A 26,707-nucleotide genomic window follows, 5' to 3' on the forward strand; every position below is an offset into this window, starting at 1 on the left:
TTCCAGCAACCAGAAGGAAAAAAAGTCTCCAATTCCAGGAGTTCTTGAGTCTAATAACACATTATCCCCAATTCGGCAAAGCTCTCAAAGATCTCCTAGCAAATATCAGTCCCGTGCTTACCTCCCATTAAAATCAGTGTGATTTAGCCATCTGTTTAAGTACTCTACAGCACCGGTACCACTATAATTAAAAAATTTCAACGGACAATAAATACTAAAGAGAAAATAATAACATAGAAAATCTCACTTCTAGTGGTATAATAGCTGCAAAACAGCCTGGCATCTTGGCTAACAGGAGGAAGCCCAACAAAGGGAATATTGTACAAAAAGGCAATTTACTTCTCAGGAATTTTCCAGTTCCCCTTTGCTGTTGCTGCAGTTATGCCCTTTAGAATTATGCCTTTCTCAAGCACTTGGCCTTCAGAGAGACTGCGGTGAAACCATTGGTTTGAATCTTCACCCATTAAAAGCAATTTTATGTTGTCGTAACTTCACAGGAATCAAATGAGTTATAACACCATAAAATTAGTGTAACATAATTATTTGTTGTCATAGAAATAATTACTGCTGGACAATATTGCATAACGGTTGCACAGAGACAATAACAGGCTAATAGACCTAATTTTATGAGATCTAAGCTATTTATGCAGCTCCTTTGATTAACACCAGAAGAAAGTGAACACACAAAGCATTATTACCACATCCACAAAGCCTGGCAATTTATGTAATTGCCTTACCTTATTATAGACAACACTGGGGTCTTCTACAGAACAAGCACTGCGTGACCATCCCAGGCTGTATCAAAAGCCTTTGCTGCGCTAGTCTTCCTGCCAGCCTCTCTCAGAAGTACCATCTCTCTGCAACAACCTGCTGACTTCCACATGTGGGAAAACTAGACCACTTCTGAACTGCCGGCTGACCTCAAGACACGGCTGAGGGTCTCCACTGCTAAATACACCGGCAGCTACGCAATAAAGTAAAACCACAGAGTTCTCTTCTCCCTGAATTGCAGAATGCTCCCTGTCCCTCGTGATCAGGAATGCAGAAGGAGGAGGCACATACCACTCACGAACAGCATCTAGCACCAAAGTCACCTCAACCTGGCTATGACCAAGATTAGACAGCACAGTGGCAAAAATCCAAGTGTCCGTCAGGCTCCAGGTCCCTAGTAACCTGGAGATGAACAGGTGACACCAAGCTTGGGGAATTTAGGGGGGAAAAAACTCCAATATAGTCAAAAAGAAGATATTAAAAACATGCAAAAATGAGCTTCCATATAGAAGAAGGCATCACAGTATTATAAGTTGAAAAAGGAACATATTTACCTTCATATTTCACCACAACTTAATTGAAAATTGGAAGGCCATTCATGTGATAAGAAGGTTATTCATCTTATGATAACGTTGTGCAAATCTTTATCTTAATAAAATTACTTTCTTTTTCTGACTTTAGAGAAAAAATATCTATGCATTGCCCAAATTCTACAGTAATTTCAGTGGAATTACTTCTATACATAAAGACATGCCAATGCTTAAATTCATAACAGTGAGCTCAAATCCTTTTGCTGTAGGGATGTTTTTTTATAACAAGGTCTCGGGTTAATGCCAGAAATCCAAAGAAGGTCCAAAATTTCTCTGAAGTTCAAGTTACATGAATGTACCCAAAAAAGGATCATGAATATGTAAATCTGGTTCAAGTGAAACTGAAAAGTCATATTAAATACATGAACTCCTGCTGTAGACAGTAACCTAGTATTATGCGAACAGTAACTTTCCAGTGCCTGTCTAATAATGAAACAAAAGTCTCCCCAAAGAGACAGGGAGGAGGACTCACAGGTTTAACTGCACACATGAATGTGAAGATTTTTTTACCAATTCCCAGACAGACTGTAAGTATCCTCATTTGTTTTACCAGAAGCAGAATAAGGTTGACTAAATTTTGGTATTATTCTTCACCTTTTCTTCTTGTCAGCAGTTTCTACAGGTATTGTTTTACATTGAATATTAAATTCCCTTGTAGTTGTCCCTGTTATTCATTAATTAGCTAGAAAGCAAATTTAGATCACTGCATTGGATTGCATGCTAATTATGTACCATTTAACCACCCTCTAATTTTAAACGTATAAGAAAATGGACTAATTGGCAGTGCTGGACACTAATGACATCTACTCCTATCAAATGCGTTAAACACGAACATAGTGTGCGGCTCCCCATCACTCGTCTAGTATCTCTCAGCCCTGATCTAGCAGATGGAAGGATCCTCCAGCCGATCTCTGTCTGCTCTGCTGATCGCCACAGAGATACAGGTATCCAGAAATGATATAATACAAGTGACATAAACTATAATAAATCAACCATGCTGGGAAATATACCCATTATAGAATGTAAATTCTTAAAACATACGCAAAACATGTTTGTTTTACCTTACCCTTTGACCTTGAGCTCCATCTCTTCCGGGTGAACCTGATGCTCCTGGGACACCCTAATCATGATAAAGGAAGAGAAAATGATGAGATCAAGTTAACAGAGTGCAACTAAATCACTTTCCAGTGAAACCGTATGACGTGCTTTTTGGATAAATGTTTTGGATAAATGGAACTGGGGAGTTCAATAATGGGTGGAGCCATAGCAGAGATTCAGTAAAGAAGGTATTTCTGTGAAATGAGGGGGCTGAACAGACAGTGTTGAAATGCACAGGTTTCATACCCCCTCACCACAATCCTCTGTTAATAACAATTTTGTCAAGTCATGCTTCCTCTGCCACTAAGCTGAAAAGAGAGCTTGATTTCCTACACGATTCCCGTGCTGTGTCATCAGTACCTTAAACTGAAAATACAACTGCTATTTCTCTCTCTTATTGCTAAAATGGAGTCTGTTACCACATTGTCTGAAGCCAGTGCAGCAATATCAAAGGGGCAATACCTGCCTGAGCGGGATTACAAGTTACATCCAGCAGTTCCCCGTTGTTCAGATGAAATGTCACTCTCTGGCTCATAAAGACTGCAGAGCAGCAGTCTGGGACCATCACCACAGTGGTCCAGAAGGCTAACAGAACCGATTTATGAGGAAAGGCTGTATAAGTTTACTATCCCTAGTGCATATGAACAAGAAGGGGGAATTTGGCAACAACCAACAAATACTGGAGGGATACGATCAGCACAAGAGGCACATCTAAAAATGGAAGAGCAAATGATCCTGGAAAGCAGCAATCAATTGGAATGTAATACCCAGACTAAATACCAGACAGGAAATTGAGTAAGATTCACTGAATACTACAGCTTTTTAAGATGCCGATCTTGTGAAAGATGGCATCAAAAAGACTAAGTGCCTGATCTGTCCTCCTAGATAATTCCAGGGGGAATTTAATGAGTTCAGAGTGAAAACAAGCAAATGCTAATTATTCACTGTGTAAGCAAAAATCTAAGGGTGGAGAGTTTCTGAGTCTATAGAGATCTAATTTCAGTGTTTAACAAGGTCAAGAAAGTAACCAGTTCTTCAGGCCCTGAATGATTTGGTCGCTGCACACCAGCATACCCCAGATTCCCGATTCCGAATCTCCGTTCAAATTCACCCCAACAACATGCTTCTCAGCACTTCTGAATGTGTGCCCTAAATTCACAATGATGTTAATTCAACATTCAAACTTAGTAAGCGACAGGTTAAGCAATAACTTAGGGAATACCTGCAGGCCAGGAAAACCAAGATCTCCCTTCTCTCCCTTTTCACCTGGTGGCCCCTGCAAATTAAGAATCATACACAGTAAACCAAATACATGGTTACTTTCCTATTTTTAATAGTTCCTTTCAGCTTCTTTAGAAAAAAGCAATTAAGCAACCAATAAGAAAACAGATTATTTCTTCTGCTGAAAGCAAACCTACAGACTATTTGCAAAACTGTAAATTAAGGATTTACAAATACAGAAAATAAAGAAAGTCAAACTAATTTTAAAGGATTCCAGAATTAACCTGATGAAACTATAGCCTTTATGTTACAAAAAAGGTCGTTATTTTCTTTTCTCCTCAAAGGAAATCTGTTTCTCTTCAGCCCTCAGAAGTATTTCCTATAATGATGAAACTAATATATTTCTATGGAAACTAGATGTGTTTCTACACTACATACGCATGACAAAGACACACTTTTCTAGATAATAAACTAATTTTAATTAATTTTTTATCCAGAAACACAATTTCTCTATAAATTAACTATTCTTATAATTAACGTATTCTGTATTATTCTCTGATGACAGCATCATCAAGAATATACAGTTTTGGTAAATCGCTTCATTATATTGTACAGCAGCATCATATAGATGGGGTAGAAAGAAGAAAGTGTATTATACTGCAGTCAATTTTGAAAAAAAAGTCTAGCAGAAAAAATATACATATCTACTACCTTTCAAGGCTTGTGTGTACCCATCTACCGGACACATATATGAAACAAGATTAATGCTGCTGGTTCATTATTCTACCAATGGGTCTTTATGATGAAATTCTGAAACTTATTTCACAACAGCATTGCAAACTCCAGGCCTAATCATCTCCTCTGATGACAGACTCTGTAAGTGTAGTAGATACTATTGCTTAATTTTGGCAGCGAATACAGTGTTCTTGCTTGGGTATACCTTTCAAGTCAGAACTGATCTGCAATGAGTAATACCACCACCAGAAAACGATAAAATATTAACATTTTGGTCTGGGGCCATGTTACAACCCCCACTGCAATTTTTTTCACTTGTCTCCAGGCTTGGATGTTAATACCTGAGTCATATTCAACCTGCGATCAAATACCTTCAGCTAACTAAAAGTTCAGATCCAAATAAAACCAGGAATGTTGGCATTGAACCCATGGCCACGCCCGTGTTGTTTAACACAAATCTGTGATTTCATCTCAAACACTGAAATTCAGATTCAGATTTCAGTCCAGTCTAAGACACGTGCTGTTCAAAACATCACAAGAAAGAACCCTATTGATTTTATAAGTCTCACTGGAAGCCCTTGAATAGAAAGTCCACTGGGTCCTTGTGGTCCTGGAGGTCCTTGCGGTCCAGGAACACCAATTTCACCTCGAGGTCCATCTGGTCCCTAAAGTAGCACAGAACATAAGTTAAACTCTTATCATATGGACAAAGGCAGCTTCTTTTTGAAGAATTCAATACCAATAGACTCAAAAACTACCGGAAATATGGGTTAACATTTGATTGAGCAGTTAAGGTTCAATTTAAAACTGCCTGGTTCCTTTATAAACACAAAAAAATGAAAATTTATGCTGTGACAGCAGCATTCTGAATTTTATATCTTTTATCAAGGAACAAACAGGACAAGCAACTGTTATGAAAAGAGACGCACCAAATGCCAATGGCATTTCACTGTGCTTTTTCCTTGGCGACGTGAGAGAGAATCTGGAATTCATTTCAAGCTTTACATGCAGCAGAGATAAACCAAGAACCTGTGCATCTGTCAACTGTGTAGTGCTGTACAAAGTACCTTTGGACCTGGATCGCCACGATGACCTTTGGCACCTCTGACACCTGGACCACCCTGTGAAGCACAAGCACAGGACTTGCTGAAAAACAAAACTCTCAAAGAAACAAAAATGAAATCCAGAGAAGCCCAAACAGTTTTTTCTTGTTCCTGAATCAGTGAATAGTCTGTCCATATACGTCTGCTGGAGTAATTAAACTGAGAACATAATTAAGTGTGGCCATACACAGGAAAAGATTTAAAGACAGATGTGACTACTTTCTAGGGCCAAGACTGCACACCACGTAAGCATCAAAATAACACAGAAAGCTACGATATGGATGGGAATGTATACATGTGGTCACGCGTTCCCTTCCAGTTGCTGAAACCGGCACATCTCTCTGTTCTCACCAAAATCACCACATTGTTAAGGCTGAGTTTCCAGTGACTCAAGAACACTTTTCAGCAAGGACAACTCCAGGATCTACTCCACTTGCCATGGTTTATTTTAGAGCTACTCTTAGGTAAAATACTCTTTTGTCTGTTTTTCTCTTTTTTTGCTTTCTTCAGCAGTGCCTACATCTGTTAATCATTTATTAACCAACTGTTGCCTATTTTATTAGTATCATCTGAGACACTGGAGTTGCATATATCTATGGATCGCTGCCATGAACGTGTTTTGCATATACACGCTGCATGTGCTTTGTCCTCTGACAGCATAAATAAAGACTTTTTTTTCCACTTTTTTCAGATCAATTTCCCTCTTCCCCCACCTGAGTATAGTAATTAATCTCTTGTGCTATGAGCTTGACAGGGATTCTACCCTTCTTTTTACTCAAAAAGGACCTTGTACAACTTGCCACCATAACTGAACAGTGTCTTTAGAGGCTACATTAAGTACTTATAAAAATGACATATATAATACATATAAAAATAACAGCATTAAGGACATAAAACCAGAAAATATGCTTATCAGATTAAATGCATATGTAGTAGCTATGAGACTTCAAGTAGGAATACCAACAACAGAAACGTTTGGAAGCACCGGAGTACTCTTGCTCTTCAGTGAAGGTATCATGATACAGTCTTCATATGTGTGATCATGGAGCAGTTTTCTACTCCTTGTCCCAGATCCTTCAGTCTTTTTACTTCCACCCCACAGCTCTATGGCCACAACCTATTCCATCACAGTCGGCTACAACCCTAAAATCTCATCCCATGCTCTCCACAGAACCGTGTTCCAGTTGCCAGTTCCCAAATTCCAGATCCTCGCGTTTCTGCATTCCAGCCCAGTAGCTCCCTCTGCCCTTTCTCCCTCCTCTGTCTTTCTCCTCTCCCCCTCTCTCTCTCAGATTAAAAATTCCTACGCAAATAGTCAACAATATAACTGCAACTTGTTAACATAAGCAAAATCACAGTTTTCTTCCATTTCATTCTCAGATTACGTTTTTATTGACTAAGAATATATACTTAAAATTAGCCTGATGCCAAGCCAATCATATGCTTTAAGATTCACACTGAATTTGGTACACTTATCCAGGTTTTGAACCCAGTAACATTTGCATGGTAAAAGCACACGTTCCAGAAAAGTGTTGCTTTAAGATGAAAACATCACAAGAGCCTCCCTCATTTTTCTCATCGATTTGTTTTGGTCGTTATTCCCCAGCACTACTAAGCCCGTGTGACTAATTTCAAAATTTTCACTTCTTTGGCTTCTACTTCTAGCGAAGAATTCCTGTTATGCCTTTTTCTCTTATTTTAAATTAAAGCCAGTGCATTCCCGCAGAAACAGTTCTTAATCAACTGTTATCAAGTCACCTCCTTATTTCTTTTTAATAGTTAAAACCTATGAAGCACTGAAAGCTTTTCTTTGCAATTAAACTTCTCCAGTCCTCCGATATATTTTGTCTCCTTCTTCACCTTCTCCAGTTCCGCAGCACTCCGTGCAAATGCCGGCATCAGGTTTGTGTGATATCTTACTTTGACTTTGCGTGGGGAACTTCAGACAGCATGATCAAATTCTGGCAAAGATGAAGCCAGAAAAACAGTATCCCATAATGAAAACTGCCAGATAATCTTAACTCTAAACGATACTTTGTCTTACCCAAAACAACCCACTTCCTAAAAGAGCTTAAAAAAATATTTCCAGAGTTACTGTCCCAAACAAATGGAAGCCTTTTATTTGGAGTCTTTCTAGTCTAATGTCTAAAACTGGTTACACGGCAGAATCCTCATCCCTTAAACAGAAAAATCCTTGGCTTAGAGAAAAGTCACATGACATTTTAACGACTTGGAGCGGTATTGACCAGACACAGCACATGTGACTTTCTGACTGTTGGTCAGCGCAGAGATGAACACTGACTTTATTCTTTTGCTCTGCTTTTTCCTAGGCCTCTTACTTTTTTTCCAGAGCTGTGCCATCTAACTGTCTGGCAAAAAAGTATCACTTGTAACAGGCTGAGTTCCAGAATCACATACTCCCCTGCCTAGGCAGGTTTTTATGCTTGATTTTAAGCCTCCTCTTGCATGGCACTATGCTACTCAAAATATTGTTAATCCTAAATGTAATAAATAGAAGTACATTATTTTACTGCTGGATTAAGCTTTGGCAATTCCTGATCTGTATACATTTGGAACTATAGTAACACACATCGTTCCAGTCAAATAACTTTCAAACATTTTTCATTTTACTGTGAAATGTGGTCAAACTACTCAATTTCAGTTGCATTTTTGTGTGAATTATCCCTGTGTCTTTTTCACAGAACACAAATCGGACACCTACGTACAGAAATTAAAACCTTAATCCTCACTTGATTTATAAACTGCATTCAAATAGGAGAACAGAATAATTTTTCCTTGTTCAAGATACACCTCTTCAGTGAATTTTCTCCTGAGTTCCTTTTTAAGTTTTTGTACCGGAGCCTGAAGAACAGTTCTTGCAGAAAGACTAACCTCTGAGCTGTTACTAGGATAAATGTCTGCTAGGATCCACTATGTGAATGACTTATGTGCACGCTAATTTTGTTGTTGAACATCTATCTCATGTAAATTGTGTACTTTAACCTTTTCAGAAACTTATTTTCCTTCACTGGCTCTTTCTCTTCAAACCATGCTCTTGGAGCATCCAGGAGACAGTATGAGCAGAGAAACACACAGTTCAAACTTGTTCACCGGAGGGCCTCATCTCAAGCCAGCTGAGCAAGCAGCCCTAAAATACCAGTCAGAGTTATCAATCTAGTTGTAAAAGGAAAAAACACATGACTGTTCTACAAACATCCCGGTTAGGATTCTCATTAAACCAAACCAATAACAGACCATTGCAAACAGAGCCCACAACTTTTCTAAACAGTTAAAAATCAGACTTGGTTATCTAAATTTAGTGAGCCATGTCTCAGCTGCCTGGTCTGATCCATTATCTGAGTTCTTCCACAAGCCAGTAAAGAGAAAGGAGATGTATCCCCTCTTTCTAAGATACTATGCTGAGACAGAAGGAAAGTTAAATAATTCTTTTCTAGAAGAGACTATCTAGTTCCACCGGTTACGCAAGGAACTTAGATATACACTGACTTAACATTTACACAGTAAACACTTAGACGAGTGCTACCAATGTAACACCCCAAAGTACAGGTAAAAGCTGTGACAGTGTGTATTTCATCATTCACTGGCAAGCTAGAAAAAGTTTCAATTCAACTTTCACCAAAGCCAGTTCATTTGATCCTCTCTTCCCTTCACTGCTTTTGGGTACCTCTCTGCCTCTAGGAGCCCTCAGAAGAACCAGCACTTTCAGTTCTGCTTTCCAATATATACTTTTAGGGCTTTTAAGACAGAAAGGTGGTCTTTCATCATTTATCACACAAGTGGCATTCTCATACTCCATATCTTTAAATTTGCAAGAATGCTGTAAACTTAGCATTTTGGAAAGCTAAACTCAAAAGCCACATTTAATACACGTGCTAGAGTAGACAGATAGCAGGTGATCAAAAATTTGAAAATAAATGGCACTAATTATGACATATCTACTAATGCTACACACAGATAACAATGTTTAAGGTCTACAGATTACCCTAAGTGCTTCAGGTCTCAATTAAACCATTAAAAATTTGACTGACTTATTGGGTGAGAAGGTTTTTTACAGCATACTACTTAACACCTTTGCTATAAATTGAATGTAATTTTATGTCTTTGCCAACACTTGAAACCCTAATTTAACCTTATGAGTTATACAATGGCAGTATATTCACATGTCTTGGAATAAAGGTGGCCAGTGGACTGTCTGACTACAGCAGACCACAAACCTGAATAAAATCTTACCGGTGGTCCAGGAGGTCCAAGGGGACCCTTATTAGCTTCTGAGCAGGAACAAGCATGAGGAAGGGCAGGGCAATTTTCTTCATCTCTCTAAGGAAAGATCAAGATAGGAAGAGAATGATGTCCAAAACTTCAATTCCGACGTTAAGAATGTTAGGAATTGAACACACAGTACTACGCGGATGCCTCAAAAGCACCTACTTGATTTAGAAACACAGATCACATTGACTTTCCATAGGACAAGTAATCCAAGCAGACTTGAGCTTTTTTTGAAAACCCTTAACCATCCATTTCCATTAAAACATTTGTCTCAATAAAGGGGAAAGTAAAAGGTAAATTCTACAGTTATTGAAAGAGGTTTCTTACCAAGCCAGGAAGCTCACAGCATTTGTCCCGATTGGCCCATGAGGTAGCACAAACAATGTCAAACATCTGTAACTGCAACTGTTTAAAAACAAGGGTGATGTACAAAGTGACTGTTAGTGGTAAGATCAGTGCAAAACGGAGCCATCAGCAAAAAAAGGTACCTTGATTCAAGCACTCAGAGTAGACAGAGAAAAGGTATCAACTGAAAGCAGCTAATCACAAATATGCTAACTTAAACAGTAAAAGGCTTGTGTTCTAACCAACTTGTCCAAACTATCAGACGTTACGTGGACCAAGCAAGCTGTTCAAGGTTAAACGCTGCAGGCAGCTGTTGGATTATCCCCACGTCCTTGATTAAATTCCTGGTTTTGCCCAGTGATGCCTCTGAATATTTCTTTCTAGCAAAGGAGGCATCAAGAGACAGGCAAAAGAGCTCAGCTTCTCAAAGTTGAGTAACTTCTCTTAACCCACTGGTACGGTGCTCAGATTTTATCTGGGACAAGGTTACTGTAGCCTATTACTTACACTGGAGCTGAGCCACAAATAATGTTTATCATCTTCTCCAGTTATATTTTGCTTTAGAATATGCCTTCTCTTAGCCATATTATTCCCAGGCAACTTAAGCTTAAGGACGGTGAAAAGCTTGTTCAACACACGACAACACTGGGCAGAAAATTCCCATCACAGGTCTGGGAACGTGGTTTGGACAGGAATTTAATCTACAAGAACACACACAATTGGTAAAAATAATGGCTGCTAGGTAGTCAGAAACAATATATTAAATAGGACTCAATGGTAAAACCAATTGCCTCCTTTGCAGCATTGAACTGAACAAAGGGGTCTAGAGAGATGAAGCTTTCTTCTGTTACTATTTCTATTCTTTTTCCATGCCTCATTTAAGTGCATACTGAATAGAGAGAAGAATGGAACAGAACATCCCATTAAATTAACCCCACATGTTAAAAAATCTGAGGAACTGCTAGAGATAGAACTCTCTTTGGTTTTGCTCCCATTATTATTTTCAGTGGCATTATTTTAACACTAGAACAGAGGAGCGAATTTAAAGACTTTCTGAAAAATGCATTGCTTCTAAAGCTGTTAAAATGAACTACATATGTGCACCTTCGGTTTTGACTCTTTTTTTTTTTCTTATATAAGTCAACTAATATATTTTAAACAAAGGAATACTTTCATATGCATAGAAATTCTTCTTATCTGCCAGCAGATTAGCTGGTTTGTAGATATGCTGCACTGCAGATGCAGACTCACATGAGCTGGCTCCATGGGAAACACCTTAGACAGCTGAAGTGCAGCAGGAAGGCGGCTTTTGGACCCTTGGTTTGGCTCCACAAAGGTCTGTCCTGAGTCCAACAAGTCAGTGTCCCTGGCTACGTCAAATGCAAGCTGACTCCATGTGGAGCCACTTAGAAGCCTCTTTGCTACACATCCCAAAGCTACTAATTCTGGGAGGGCTCATTAGCTTGAGCACAGAAGCACATGAACGTACCGCTCTGGGACTCAGAACGACCCTGGGCATTTGCATGATACTACACTTAAGCAAAGACGACATCCCAGAAAAGGAGAACAGAAACGCCTGAGCTGGTTAAGCAGAAAGCAGCTTAGTTTCGGAAATAAGTTGTAGTGCCATTTTTTCGTAACCCAATCCATCCCAAGCTAGTCTGTTATCCTGAACCACGGAAGGTTGACCGTATGGGCTAAATTTATGCAGTCCTACATAGGCATGTATATGCATTCATTTTCTCTGGATTAGACAATCTAAAGATCCCTAGTGATCTCCAGCATGTTGGTGTAAAATAAAGAGCAAATGGACATTCCCTGAATTGCTGCATTCACCATCCAAATGTTGAGTGACTCAGTATTCTTATTTTAAAATATTATGTGGGTTGCTCTGATTCAAGCTAACTAACTAAACAAAGCTTTCTTTGCTACTGTTAAACTTTTATTCATAATTCTCTGTATTCATAGTGATTCTGCAAGCAGAACCAGTACAACAGAAAAGTCTGCTCATCCTCATCTGATCAGGCTACAGTTCTGCAAGGATTTCTCATGAGCAGATGACCCCACACTTCACTTTTTCTAACAGTACATTCACACGGAGGTAAACAAGTTAAATTTAAAAGAAAAGGAAACATCAATAAAAAGAAGGTTTACGAATTGTAAATAAACAATGTTTTAAAGCTGGACTTTTCAGTAAATCTCACTGCAGGAATAAAGTACGTTACTTGCTGTATGTCATGGTCGGGTTCCATTGCCCGAGCTGGCTGGAGTGCCTCATCCGGAGGTGCCTCACTATTAAGGGATGTTAAACGGGCCAGGCACCTTTAGCCTAATCCCCTTTTTGTCCTATCTATCTCTGTTTCTGCCTGTTCATTGAACTGTTGTACAGCCTATGCGTTGATGGGGAAAAAAAACCAAACTCTGATACAATTCTGTTATTTCAAATTGAAATGTTTTGCAAAATTCAGGTGATTGCACTGGATTAATTTATTAAAAAAAACCCCAAACCATTAAAAATATTCTGACAACGTTAAACTGTTCCACATGAATACAGTCAGAACAAAACATCCAAAACTGTATTCCAAAATAACTGCCTGCCTGTTTTTATTTTATGTAATAAGCATCTCTAAAACTAAGATTAAAGCATTTCATGAAAACACAGCTGGTGAAAAAAAACACTTTTCAGGACTGTCAACAAATCCCAATTTTCATATCGATTCAAAAAGGTTTTGGAAGTGTTTTACAAAAAAGACATTGTTGTTGTCTGCATGACTTCATGAGCCTCTCAAAACGAAGATACCGGAACGAAATAAATCTCCGTATTCTGTTTCCAACGGCGGCACAAGTGACATCTAATGAAGCACAAGGGTGTAAGTCATACTTCTACCTTAGAGTCCACTAGCTTCCAATGACTTTCAGATCAGGAATTTCCTGCCCCAGATTTGTTAAGAGCTAATATTTCCCTTTCATTCGTTTGTCCAGGCTTTCCTACAATCTAGATAAATATTTTGTACCCACAAAATTCTATGGTAAGGAATTGCACGGATCTACTACCTGCTGTGAGAAGAACTTCTATCCCACCTCCTACTAGCTTGCTTTGATGTCCTCTAATTTTTGGAGTAGATGAAACCAACTCATTCATGCTTAATGTCACTTAAATGTGACTGTTCACACAAGTTCTACACAATATGCATAAAATGTGCAGAATAGAGACTTTAAAGAATGGTATTTAAGGTGCTTTCTTGACCTGCTCATAATTTGGTATCTATGGTAATACTTGAAGGCAGCTAAACAGCGCTGTGGAGTAAAGAATTTTCATCTTCAGCTACACATTTGCAGTCTTACGTCAGTTTTACAGTTCATTTGAACAAAACCAAATTTTTCAGTGAGTGGGCTGTCTGACTTATCTTTTATAGATTCCTGGGTTCTAACAAAAGACACCATTTCTTTCCACTTCTTTACAAAGCCTTCTCTAATTCCAAGTTTTCCTAAGTTTGCCTTTTTCTGTTTCTATTGAAATGTGACTACAAAGGTTCCTCTGTGTAATTGTCCTTCCAGGCTTCATATAATTATTATCCATAAGTTTGAGGCCTAAAGGCTCTTTTTTGTACGCAACCCTTTCTGAGGGCTTATTTTTTACTAAACAAGAGTATTCCCATATAGTAGCAAGTAAATACATTTCTGAAACCTCATTCCTATTCAAGTCAAGCCTTGAGTTCAAGGTTCACATTCTCTGCTAACCTCATTCTAAGGTCAAGAAAGTCCAAAGAAAATTAGCAAACAGTACTGCACAGCAAAGCCGCCCTCCTAAGATCAGCATCAGATTGTCGGTTCTTCTTCAGCAATTAAATCTACCTGAAAAACTCAAACAAACCTTCTTAATGACATCTGAAGCAAAACGGACAGACTCCCACAGCTTGCTGTGCAAACAGAATGATCAATTTCTGCTTCTAGGAGAATAATTTTGAAGGAATGAAAAAGTACTTAGTCTTGGGGAGGATCTTTCACATTCGAAATATTTTCTATTGTAAGAGAACTAGATATACTAAGACTGCTTACAAAGCAGTTCAATTATTTAATGAAGAGATAGTGCACTTAGGGTAAACATAGAGTAAGAGGGAATAAGAGACATGGGGAATAATTATCATCAAAACAAAGTTTAAATGATTCCAGGCAAAGGAGTTATACATTCTATTACACTATGTAATGAAATTTGGAAGACAAGTCATACCTGAATGTATGAACTGTATTTACCCATGTGTCTGAGAATAACATTTGAACAATGATGATCTAGTGATTTCATTTATTAAAATAACCAAAAACAGATTTTGCCCAAGTTGAGAACTATTGCAGTCTTTCGTAGAATTACTGAAATGCTGGAACTTTACTGTTTCAAACATGAGTTTGCTCTACTTCAACTTAAAATTAACTGCAAAGACTCAAACACTTGCTTTTGGGATATTTTAAATGGTTTAAAGAATTGTTCTTGTTCTACTCACTGGTGCAGAGTTGTCTCTTGGTCCTCTGGATCTGACCATTCTCCCCAGCACTTCTATGCCATCAGAACTAATATTCCCTGCTGCATTAATGGTCTTCTCGCTCACTTGCTTGCAGTCAATAATTATTTTGGCCGTAGTCTTGCTGATAACAACATGCAACTAAGCAAAAGAAAAGATGCTTTAACATACAAAGGAGCACATAGGATACATTGATTTCCTGTGAAAAGTGAGGCATTTTTTGAAATGAGCTCCTAACTCCATGTTTGCTAATGCAACTCAGAGAATAATCCATAGCAAATAATCTACATGACCTCTAGAGGTCTCTTCCAACCTGAATTATTCTATGATTCTAATCTGTTTCATTAATTTAGCTTATTTTTCCGCTTATGGAACATCTGTATTTGGTAAGAAAATAATTTATCCCTGACAAAAGACCTACACAATGCTCGTATACCACCCAGATCCCAAAGAACCCTTGATTTATGTGGTCAGTAAGAATTCCTGGGCCTTGTATGATCCTGCTATATAACGCTGGATTTCACCATACATCCTTTATAGCCACTTGCAAAAGCCAAAACGAAGCAGTAAAATTTAGCCCATAAATTATACATTAACAACACAGCAAAGTCTTTCATAGTGAAGTTTTTTACACAGAAAAAAATCAAATCACACCAAACGCAGTACAAAAAAGCAGAGCACGGCAACAAAGTTAGTTCCTTCTGCCTTGGCTCACACTCTGTTGTCCATCGCTGATGCAGCAAAGACATTCCCAGCAGAGAGGACAATCCTAACCACAACTGTCCTGTCATGAGCAAACTCTCAGTTCAGCAAAGGAAAGAACAATTTTTTGGGGAAGAGACCAGATGAAGAGCTGGTAGAAATGCAGTGCTTTCTCTATACCAGTACACTACGTGGAGACGGGAGCCCAAGGTGAGAGAATGCCAGGAAGAAATCCTGTAGCTGCTTTGCTCTGGGCTCAGCGGGAACTAAATCACCACAAAGCTGCTATGAATTTGGTCTCCTGCACCTTTCAAACACAGGTAGAGCAGGCATCCTTATTCAAAATGCAGAAAAATGCTTAAGAGGAGAATTTGCTAAAGCCTCACATATTTCTCCAAAGCACAACTTAAGAGAGCCAGAATTAGATCCAAGCTCTGACCTACCTTCCCTTTCTTGCTTCATTGATTAAAAAGAAAGTACAGAAAAGTTAATCTCTGTAAATACTATCTCTCTAAACACAGTCTCCTTTTTTTTGGTTAGTAAAGGTACAAACACCAGAAATAAAAGTGAACAACAAAAGCACTTTCCACAAAAAGTATGTGCTACAATCCCAGCACTATTTCATCTGCTTTTGGAAAGAATGTTAGAAGTTCTTTAACAGCCAAGAAACTTCGACATGGCATAGCCCTTAAAATATGTTTAAAAATAACAACTCTGGTCAAAAGAAGGATAATTTTTTTTGCTGGACTTTTTCTTTTCATTTTGAGTGACATTTCCAATCCAAACCTTAAAAGGAAAAGCCAATTTATTTCTAAATTGCTTTTCAAGGCAAGTATTTTTAATCAACTCTAAAATACGGTCACGAAGCATGAGATGAAAATTGATCACATCAGCTTCATCACAAAAGCTATGACTTTTTTAATGTTAATTAAATATTTCAAAGAGACTTAAGACGGTTTGGTAAATGATTCTGAACATGCAAAATAAATTTCATTTGGCAGCGGCTGACCACATGAAAGAAGATTTCAAAACATGAAAAACTCCCAAACCTTTATTCAGAGTGCAGTTTTTTCCTATTACCATTACTAACCTTATGAAAACTCCCATAAAATATCTTCCTTATTTCAGGACCTTCAAAAGTCACAGTTTGAAAATCTCCTTTGTAGTCGTAGTTAAAGAAAGTCAGAGTTTTACCACCATCTGTGTGAGAATAAAAATAAGGGCTCCGGGTGAGAGGAAGGAAAGGCCTGATACGTTATCTGAAAGGGTCAATTTTATGTTTAACAAAGACGACCAAAGATGTCAGATCACATGTTAGTAAAACACATTCCTAAGTGATATACTGACCCAGAAATAACAAGTTATCTCAGAGAAATGCTTTTTTCTGCTCTGGGAGTCTACTTCTCCCATATCTACCTGGATCCTACTCTCCCACTAGTTCTCTGTATGACTTGGACAAGTTCCTCAAATTAGCTAAATGCCTAATTCCCACCTATTTTAAGGTGACATATCTAAAAGACTGTAGGAAAGAGAGTGAGATAAGTACAAATATACCTCTTTTAAAACTGGCAGCTATGAAGCACAGCCATCAGAGCAGCTACATCTTCTCAATAGTAAGTATGGAAACTTTCTAAATTATAATCCCTGTTTTACACTTGTAGAAGTCAAATCAAGTAGAAATGAGGAGTCATCAAGAGTTCATGTCTCTAGCTTTAAGTCTGCTATCTACCAGACTGCACCACATCTACGTATACTGTACTGTCAGTACACTGGCACGTATCAAGAGAGATTCCATTAGAACCAGATTCAGAGCAGTGGAAATTTTAAAAGCAAATGATTAGCTCCCTTACATCAATTTACACCTAGTACAGCTCTTTGGATTTCAGTATCATTGCTCCCACTTTACAGCAGTGTACTCAAAATTTGACTCTAACTCCAAATTAAACTCGGTCAAATTAAATCTAAGAAACATCCATTAGGGACTATCACCTTCCAGATACAGATAGTTGTTCTAGCAGCAGATTAAATCATTGGCAATAATAAACCTTGACAGAGAATGAATCATTCATACAGTTAAAGTCACTGATAAAATACAAAATACATACTATCTAAAATAACTCCAACCAGTGGTTCATATTCTTCATTTAAAATCTCCCAAAGAGCAAATGGCTCTTGAGGTGTGTCGGGGAGTATACGAAAGAGAAACGTAATGGTGTAATCAGAAGGGAGACCTTCAGGATGCAAATACCTGTAAGAGAAGGAATGTCTTATAAACTGAAACAAACATTAAATCTGGTGATTTATTCACCAGATGCTCACTTAACACGCCTTCTATTACTCTGAATAAGTGTTCGCAAAATCTACTCAACTCGATAACTATCAAAAGAATACTTATGAAGAAAGAAGCTATCTTTTCCCTTGAAATTCACAAAATTGCATTTAATTTTTTTTTTTTTTTTAATTTTAACCAAATCAGAGATCAGCTTTTTAAAATTAGTAGTCATTCGCAAGACCCTTGCTATCATCTGGTTTAACAGACAATGAAAAGGGAAGTTGCTTGGAAGACCAATCTCAATAGACGTGTCCTTTGTCATTAAACCATCACTAACGGATAGAAATTAGGAAGGACAGAGACTGTTATAAATTACAGGGAATGTAGTTTACACATTTCAACACCAGTATATAAGAAAGTGAAGTCAAAACAGATCACACATACAGAAATACAATCTGTTCTCCTAGAATTTTTGCAGGAGACAGAGGAAGTTTATGATATAAAAGTAGTATGTTGTTTTATCCCATTTCCTAAAAATTGTTACTTAGTATTTCAAATGTAATTTAACCTTGTGTTGTCAAATCCCAAAGTGGGACATTTGGACAAGTGTCTGAAAGGACTGACCATATTTTTAAAATGTTAATTAGCCTGATTCTTTAAAATCACAGTAAAGAGATCTGAAAGCCTGAAGACATTATTTAACCAATTTATTTTCCCAAAATATGATCCATTCCTTCTAAAGTGTTTCTGGCACTTATAAGATGTATAGATATGAATCATGCTGGAAAAGGGGTTAAATGTGATATATAATCAATATACAATGGTCTGTAGATGATCAACCGTGATGTTACACTGCACGTTTCCCACAGAGAAAAGAGAGAGGCAACTCAACAGGTATAAGAACAAAGCCTTACCGTATGCCCGTTGTATAAAGTGCAAATGAAAGAAAACTCAAATAAGCAACAGGGGAAACACAAGGTTTGGGGAAACAGCACTCAAAAAGGAGAATAACAATGATATTCAGTGCACAGATGAGATGACAAAAATAAGCGGTATTGTTCAGACGTACCTGTAGATCATCAAGAGAAAGGTATTCTCTGAACCATGAAAGGGAGTGAAAGCCTAACGAAGCAGTAAGATTGGGCTGGGGATGTAGCTAGAGAAGAACATATAAATGCAGCAGATCCGATTAGAAAGAAGCAGAAAGGGAAAAAGAAGTGAGAAATGCTAATCCCTGGAAATTCCACTCCATCTAGACCCAGGAGGAGACTAAACGCAGAGAATGTGAAACAGCTCCAAGAAGTATAGCTCCGACTGGATAATCGCACAAAAAGACTAAGATGACTTCTAATGTAAACCTTAAAAGTAATTTCCCACTGTTTTTCTTTCTTATTTATCTCTGCTAAAGAATACTTCTTGTTACATCTTCCCATGTCTAATCCAGCAGGGCCACTGCCTTTCTCTGATGCCACTTAATACAAAGTGGGGGACTGGACTGAGAGAAACCAACGGCAGCACACACGCTATTCACAGAAGAAACGGAGAGTTTCCATCACTTCCTCTCTGAGGAATGACTGTAAAAGTTCAACAGGAGATTTCTTCATTGCCTCCTCCACATCTCTCCCAGGACACAGTCCTCATGACTGAACTATGTCTTTCCCCCCAGGAAGGTACTAGATGATGTTCACACATACTCATTTCAACATAAGGAGATAATCTTCCTTTGTAATCAATGAATGGACATAGCCTGATGCTGGAAGTGACTGAGGACACCTAAAGCAGGTTCCCACTCTGATTCAGACTTCAAGACACTGCACACAATGAAGTCTTATAGACTTCAGCCCACATTCCAGAGGCACCTTTCACAAAATACTACATACTGGAACCTGCCCATACACACAGCTGCATAGAGCTGCTAGGTGCTAAACTGGCACAAGCCTGAAAGTGGCTCATGTGGGATATCCAAACTAGCCAGTAGGCTTACCCACTTTTACCCCCAACTGCTAATTTTGAATGAAACTGATTGAGGAGTCTGGACACCAAACACTCTTCCTATTCATTAGTATAATGCAGATAAACACTTTGCTCTTCTGACGTGAAAATACTGGTCCCTAAAATGAATAATTGCCTGCATTGGACAATATTCATGTGTTTTATGAATATTTACATGTCAATACATACTTGGTAGGCTGGGATACCAGGGCATCCTTGTGCAGTCTGTAACATGGGTAAACATTAAATGTACCAGGTTCCATTGAAACCCCTTCCACAGCTGAAAACTCCTTTTCAACCAAACCAAACATTTCCATCATTTTAAATCCTGGAAGGCAATAAAATATACATTCTATTAATTTAAATTAATACCACATTACAGGAAACAAAAAAGGACAAAGCCAGTTGCATCAGAGTTTCATATTGCCATCTGTTTAACAGCTGTTAGCATAGAGGGAAATTTATTGCCTAATACTGTGAAAATCAGGTAATGAAAATGATTCCATAAATCAGAAACAAAAATGAACACAAAAATACTGTACCTGCAAAATTATTGCCGTCTTTAACTACCAATGGGCAGGCTGGAAAAGAAGGAAAGATATATTTAAGGACACAAAACACATCCCACTGGGTCAGAACAATGATCTACTCATCCCAGTACTCTATCCCCAACAGCAGCAAAAGGAGATGCTGGTTAGGAAGGGCATGCAAACCTGGCCACCTTCTACTCCATTCAGTTGATGCTCCTCAGGATCCACAAGGGTTGTAGGAAAGATGTTAAAGGGTACATCCCTGTGTGTTACATATAACATCCTTTTATGGATCTGTTGTTCATGAATTTGTCTAATCCTTCTATGAACCTGCCTTCACAACCTCTTGTGGCAATAAATTCACTGCTTGCTGCATAAAAAAGTATGTCTTATACTGGGTTTTAACCAAGTGCTCCCTAGTTCACTATTTGAGAGCTTCTCCAGCCTAACTCCAGCTCAGGCTCGATTAGTTGGCGTTCTCCGTACCTTTTCAAACTCCAAAATAGCTTTCATGAGCAAGAGAGGCCAGAATTGCATGCAGTCCTTAAGATGTGTGCACGCATTTTAAATAGCTGTAAACGTGTTTTATATTTTTCTTCTGGCAAGGAGGAAGGTAAACCAATCTCTTCCAGGAAAGGTGCCCTGGGAAATCAATAAGCCTAGGTGCAGAGTGTCAAATACGGCACCCCAGGATACTCATCTTCAGAGATGACTTTTGGAACACAAGCACAAGTGACCAATAAATGCTACTGTTGAGTATTCTCGACGTTCAAAGTTGCAAGTAGAGTTTATGGTCATTTGCAAGTAGAGTTTATGGTCAAAACCAAAGAATTGATGGGACACAAGCAACATATTTGTGTTCAACAGCTCTCCTAACTCACAGTCCCGTAACTCACATAATCATAAATCATTCACGGCAGCTATATACTGCCTAATTCCTGCCTCATATACAAGAAAACATTCTAAGGGCACACACCTAAAAGCATGTGAATTACTCATCTCTAACCATTAGGTGTTGTTCCAGAATGTCTTTCCCTTCCTTTTCATAAAGAGTCTGAAGTGTGGCATTTTCACAGATTTCAAAGAGTTTGAGGCATGTTTTATGCTTTTCCCTAGGCTACAACTCTTCTGTTTTCTATGATGATACAAACATTAATCATTGGCTCTCTGTTAATAGATTAATCATGTGATTTGAATAACAATTAATGTAGTTAACTCTACTCTTATAGATGGTTACAGTAGCCTATAAAATAAAATATAATTAAATTTTTATGACTAAATTCTAAACTATTAACAATGTTTCAAATCTGAAATCTCTTTCTGACAACCAGTGGATCTATTCTGCATTTATAGCAAACAGCCATTAATTATTTTCAAGTCACAACAACTTTAAGTCCTTAATCTTTTATGGAAACAACATTAGAGTTATAATACCTACAAGCAAATTATGTTTAAAAAGGACATTTTCAAGAATACCTCTTAATAGAAAATTAATAGTTGCAAAACCCCCCAGTATTTAGCACTTATTCTATAAGCAAAAAAAAGTCAAAATGGCTAACTTGCTGATGCAGTTTCACAAACAAAAGTGATCAGCTCATCTTCAATCTTTGCAAAGGCATCAAAGTCATCCACAAAGAAGACATGTCTTTCACTGGGCTTGCTGCCAATATTCACTAACTCTGAATAGTCAGCATCGGCAACTCCAATAGCAAAAAAGCTGAAACCTGTAAAACAAAAAAGAACACTCTTGTGAGTCAATCATTTAGAGAGTGGAAATACAATATGAACACAACTGTATTTGCACTGGCTCCTTTCCTGATTAAATACAAAGGTGGAAATTTTATTATCATACCATAACACAAGAAAATTCATGCATGTAATCTAAAATAAAGATAATACATTCTCTGTGAGAGATTTTTTTTGGCTATTTATGCTTAATCGGTTAAAGTTAATGCTTCAGTGTTTTCTTGAAGACATCTAAGACTACTCTGTAGTTTAAAGTTTTAGCATATGTTTAAACAATTTTCTAATTTAATTCTATACTGTATTACACACAAAAATATCCAGGTATCAAGTATATCCTAAATACAAAGCACAGAAATTAATTTCCTGTAGGTCTTTCACAGATTTTGTTCTCTGCCATATATTAATCCGCGTTTTCAAGCCACTGGTGCCTCATGAGTGAACACTGAAATTAATGTGTTCTCATTTCATCAGCAAGTAAACTGCACTAGCTGAATATGTTCTATATATCCTGCGTCAATATATTTCGAAATTTGAGCCTGACTTCAAAGATTTAAATGAAATGGGAATTGTATCCTATATGTTTGAGGGGCCACAAACTAGCTAAAAGTTTTTCAACATTTTCCTTTCCGTAAAAGATAAAGAAAAAACCTGCCTACATGAGGCTGGATATTGTTAACGGACATACTGTTCTTGCACGGCTCAGTCCCAAATTTACTCCAGTCAAGAAATATTGTCTTTAAGTTTGAATGAGGCCCAAGGGCATTCATCACCTTCTGTGAAGCTTTTAGCACAACAAAACTTCGACTTAATGTATTATAACAACATCTTCATGTCTCATCCAAGATCAGCACCTCTTCATGCCAGTCCCTATCACAGATGCGAGTCAGTACCTGCTCCGACCTGTCTGCAGCCTAAGCATACAGCACCCACAGACGGAAATGGGAGAGAGGAAGTCATTTGTCCAAGGTGACACATCCCAGTCAGCAAGTGAACTCCCACCGTATCCCGCCTCCTCTCCAGGTTGTTGCCAGGCTAATAGTTAATAAGGCAACTGCAAGACTCGGCTGACAGTTGAACATTCGTTGTTCTGCTTAGACATAGACTCCAATTCAATCTCAAATCTGAGGTTTTCTTGATTGCTACTTAAAACAAGTTATGCATGCTCTACTATTTTGTGATATGATTTTATTTATGAAGGCACTGCACTCAGCCTGTAGCAATAATACAAGCAGGCAGCCATGCTCAACGACTGCATCGGGTTCCAGGTATCAGTGATGTAACTGGTAACTTCATAGCCGCCAAACTCTAAAGGCAAATAAAAAAGCATGCATGTAATTTCTTCTAAGACTTCCTCACATTAATTAAAAGGATGATAGCTTTTTTCTTCCATCCTTTAGTTTTGCTCCATGTGGCACGCTGTGCCCTTTGGGTTTTGGTACAAACCCCAGCATCAGACATTTCTACAACTAACCCAGTTCTTATGCTTAGACTCAAAACACCGTGTGGCTGCTTAAAGCTCTAAAGTTGGTGGTTTAAAATAATTCCTAAAGGTAATTAGTGTAACACAAGTGCAGATCAGAACCAGTAAAAGAACATACAAAAGAATTTTCAAAGGACCACTTATATAGAAAACAAAACAGTTCAGTTTGCTGGTAACCACGAGACTACACTTCATAGATGACAGTCCAGATTCTCAGAATCATGTCCCTGAAATTCTGCATCATGGGAGCAATTCCATCGATTACTACATGATTTTAGCACTGCTGCTAAAAGGAAAAACAATAGCGTTAATCACCAAAAAACATCCAGAATCTAATATCTAGTGATATTCTGAGTTTCTCAGCATTTGCTGTCTGTTTTCTTTAAACTTGCAAATCTTCCTGGAGCAAAAGTTACCCTTACCTCATGCCCACACTTACGTAGTTATAATTAATGAGAAAAAGGAAAATGTGAATAGTTCTTAAAACTACACATTTTACCATCTATTTGCATTTCTCTGGAGACTTTGTTCACATCGTCCTGTGATCGCCCATCAGTAATGACAACCAAAACCTTTGGAATGCCCCTTCTCATGCCTGCCTCTCCAGTAAACAAGACTTCTCTTGCATGTTTAATGGCTTTGCCTGAAACAGAAAAAATTGACAACATACTTTCACTGTGACATAAATCCAATTTCTATTGGCTTCTCATATGATATGTCGGACATCAATAAAAGGAGATATCTCCACATACTCTGCCCCAAATGTGTCTGCTCAGAGCTATGATTTAAGATCTGAATAATTATCATGAGACTGAAGAAAGCCGAGCACTTAGCTAAAACCAGATTTCAGTAAGAGCTGTTGTGTCCTCAGCAGTCTGCAAATCAGTGCATTCTGTAGTTATTAAAATAGAGAGTTAGAAAAGTTTAATTTTTACCCTAAACCTTTAAAATTTGATTGCTTCATTTCTTCAGTTCAAGAAGGTGAAGTTCAAGAACGTGATGTGTGGGAAACAGTATTCTGTGCGGGTTAGAGATAACAAAATCTTCCCTTACTGGATCGTAGGGCACAGTCCAGGTAACAACTGGAAGTGCCATTGTAGCATTTTCTTGAGTAAATGGAAAATGTGTTATTTTGATACTACTGAGATTGGAGGCAATGCAACAGCTGCAAGAAATTTCTGTGCAGTCTGAGAATAACAAAACATACAGTTTCCAACTAAAACAGATTTTAACCCTTTCAGCACTCATCTCTAATTTCTTCACATCAGAGAGCTATCTTAAGGGATTAATTAAAATGTAACTACATTCAGTTAACAGGCATCTTCTCCCAGTCCAGTCTTAAACAGAGCAGTGAGGCTTAACTGTCCTGGCTTATAACCAAATAGACCCTCCACTCTGTCCACTGTTTTCTACATGCTCTGCAAGCTCCCTCCCATCTTCTCTCCCCTCCCACTTTTTCACTTGCCAAGCTGATTTCCCATTATTCCCCATTCCACAATACCCAAAGTCATTCACTCCTGCTTCGCTGCCTCTCTCCCTTCCTTCCTGATCTGTGACCTCGCTGTTGGTCGGAGGGGTGAATACCCAGCAGTAGGTGGTGAAGGGTGTAAACTGCAGATTACGAAGAATTTCTAACTTCAAAGCCCAACCTTTCACCTCCAGCACGGAGATACCATGTTCTCACTGGTTTTGCATTGATATATTAAACCACTTGGCAAATGGGAAATACTGCACAGAGAGTAGTTGGGAGAAAAATCTGCATCATAATCATGACCTTTCTCACCTGTTTTTGTGTTTCCTCCTTTGTAGGCTATTTGCTGAATAGCTTCAAGAAGAGTCTCTTTTGTTTTATATGCATTCAATTTAAATTCTGTCCTGGGATCATCACTGAACTGAATTATTGCCACCTGTGCACACAGAAGATGTGTTCATTACTTAAGCACTACCTAGTGTATATGCAAAAAATAAGAGATTCAGCTCATTTAAAACAAGGACTTATCTTTTCACTTTACTTCATCCTTGAATAGAAGCCAGAAATTTTTTTCCTCTTTAAGAAATTTTCACTAAATAAAGTTTAATTTTACTCTCTGCAGCCTTGGCAACCACCTAACACTTTCTGGTTTAATTTTGCAGCAAACAGGATGAGAAAAGTAATACCCACTTTGGCAAAAGCACTCTCAATCAAGCCCAAAAGAAAAATCCTAGTTACAGCTGCTCACACGTGTACAGTTACTCATACACAGGACTGCAGGGACTTTATTAAGTCTCCATGAATTAATAGCTGCACAGAAGTAACTTAAGTTAGGGAGAAATACTGAAGCAAGTAATAGAAAGATGCAAGAACATACTCTGAAATATTGTCTCTCCCAAATATGACGCTACATGATCCAGACCCCGTATTTCAATACTATATGCTAAACCCCTACAACTCATAAAACATATATTGAACTTCATATTCTGTAAGTGGTGTCCCTGATTTAAAAGGAGCTATTCACATGCGTAAGCTTAAGCTTGTGCATAAGTTTCTGAAGCACCATGGACTATATTCTGAAAAAATAGCTGTATGGCAGGAAACAGTAAAAACTGAGCATTGTTAAGGGTTTGGACAAGTTAAAAATAATTTTCAATGTCATCCCAAATTGCATATTATATAGGTAATACAGTAACATATTTGCGAATAATCTTTTCTGGAGCAGATTCAAGCATCTTTCTAAACAAACACATAAATACAACAATCATTGTAAACACCCTATTTCAAGCACTGTAGATTCTGTAGAGCATACGATCTTAAATAAATGAACCCTTAATTTTCCTTATCAGTGCCATTTTTAGGTTATTTAGAAGTAAACACCACAGTGAGTACCAATACCAAAAACATTAACACAACTTAAAGCTCATTAGAATGATTTAGAGGAGACTGAAATGATACTTAGCCTTCATGCTAGCAAAATTCTTATGAATTTCACCATACGGTGTGTATAAAAGAAGATACTGAGAAAATAAAAGCTATCCTAAAGGAGTTTGTATTTTCAAAAACAAAAATTTCTGAAATTATGTCAATTACTTTTTGATTCATTTCACTTCTGGTGTTAGTCTAAAATATTCCGTCGAGTCCATGCGCCCTCCGTCTATCTACATACTATTTACCTGCGTTCCGTCAGGACCAATCTTATCCAAAGCTCCAACAGTGCTATAGAGAAAGCTAATTATTTTATTGAAGTTGTCATCTCCAATACTCCATGACCCATCCACCAGGAATGCGAGGTCAGCTTTGGCTGCTTTGCACACTGAGAAAGAAAAGCAAGTATTTTGGAATTA

General features: G+C 38.0%; 1 protein-coding gene across 4 annotated transcripts in view; it reads right to left on the reverse strand.

Moving 5' to 3' along the window:
• The window catches only part of COL14A1 (collagen type XIV alpha 1 chain), a 129,567-nt gene that overhangs the window by 27,457 nt on the left and 75,403 nt on the right, over positions 1 to 26,707 (reverse strand). For all 4 annotated transcript variants that reach the window (XM_054193311.1, XM_054193310.1, XM_054193312.1 and 1 more), the window contains exons 26-40: positions 26,537 to 26,676; positions 25,173 to 25,296; positions 23,889 to 24,032; positions 21,723 to 21,887; positions 20,176 to 20,214; positions 19,823 to 19,961; positions 17,475 to 17,617; positions 16,460 to 16,569; positions 14,650 to 14,808; positions 10,133 to 10,210; positions 9,770 to 9,856; positions 5,483 to 5,536; positions 4,985 to 5,080; positions 3,682 to 3,735; positions 2,428 to 2,481 (exon numbers count right to left, since the gene is read on the reverse strand). In XM_054193311.1, coding sequence (XP_054049286.1) covers positions 2,428 to 2,481; positions 3,682 to 3,735; positions 4,985 to 5,080; positions 5,483 to 5,536; positions 9,770 to 9,856; positions 10,133 to 10,210; positions 14,650 to 14,808; positions 16,460 to 16,569; positions 17,475 to 17,617; positions 19,823 to 19,961; positions 20,176 to 20,214; positions 21,723 to 21,887; positions 23,889 to 24,032; positions 25,173 to 25,296; positions 26,537 to 26,676 — 1,586 coding nt within the window. The remainder of the gene's footprint in view (positions 1 to 2,427; positions 2,482 to 3,681; positions 3,736 to 4,984; positions 5,081 to 5,482; positions 5,537 to 9,769; positions 9,857 to 10,132; positions 10,211 to 14,649; positions 14,809 to 16,459; positions 16,570 to 17,474; positions 17,618 to 19,822; positions 19,962 to 20,175; positions 20,215 to 21,722; positions 21,888 to 23,888; positions 24,033 to 25,172; positions 25,297 to 26,536; positions 26,677 to 26,707) is intronic.

The sequence above is a fragment of the Rissa tridactyla genome, chromosome 2 (assembly GCF_028500815.1).
Source record: "Rissa tridactyla isolate bRisTri1 chromosome 2, bRisTri1.patW.cur.20221130, whole genome shotgun sequence".
NCBI lineage: Eukaryota > Metazoa > Chordata > Aves > Charadriiformes > Laridae > Rissa > Rissa tridactyla.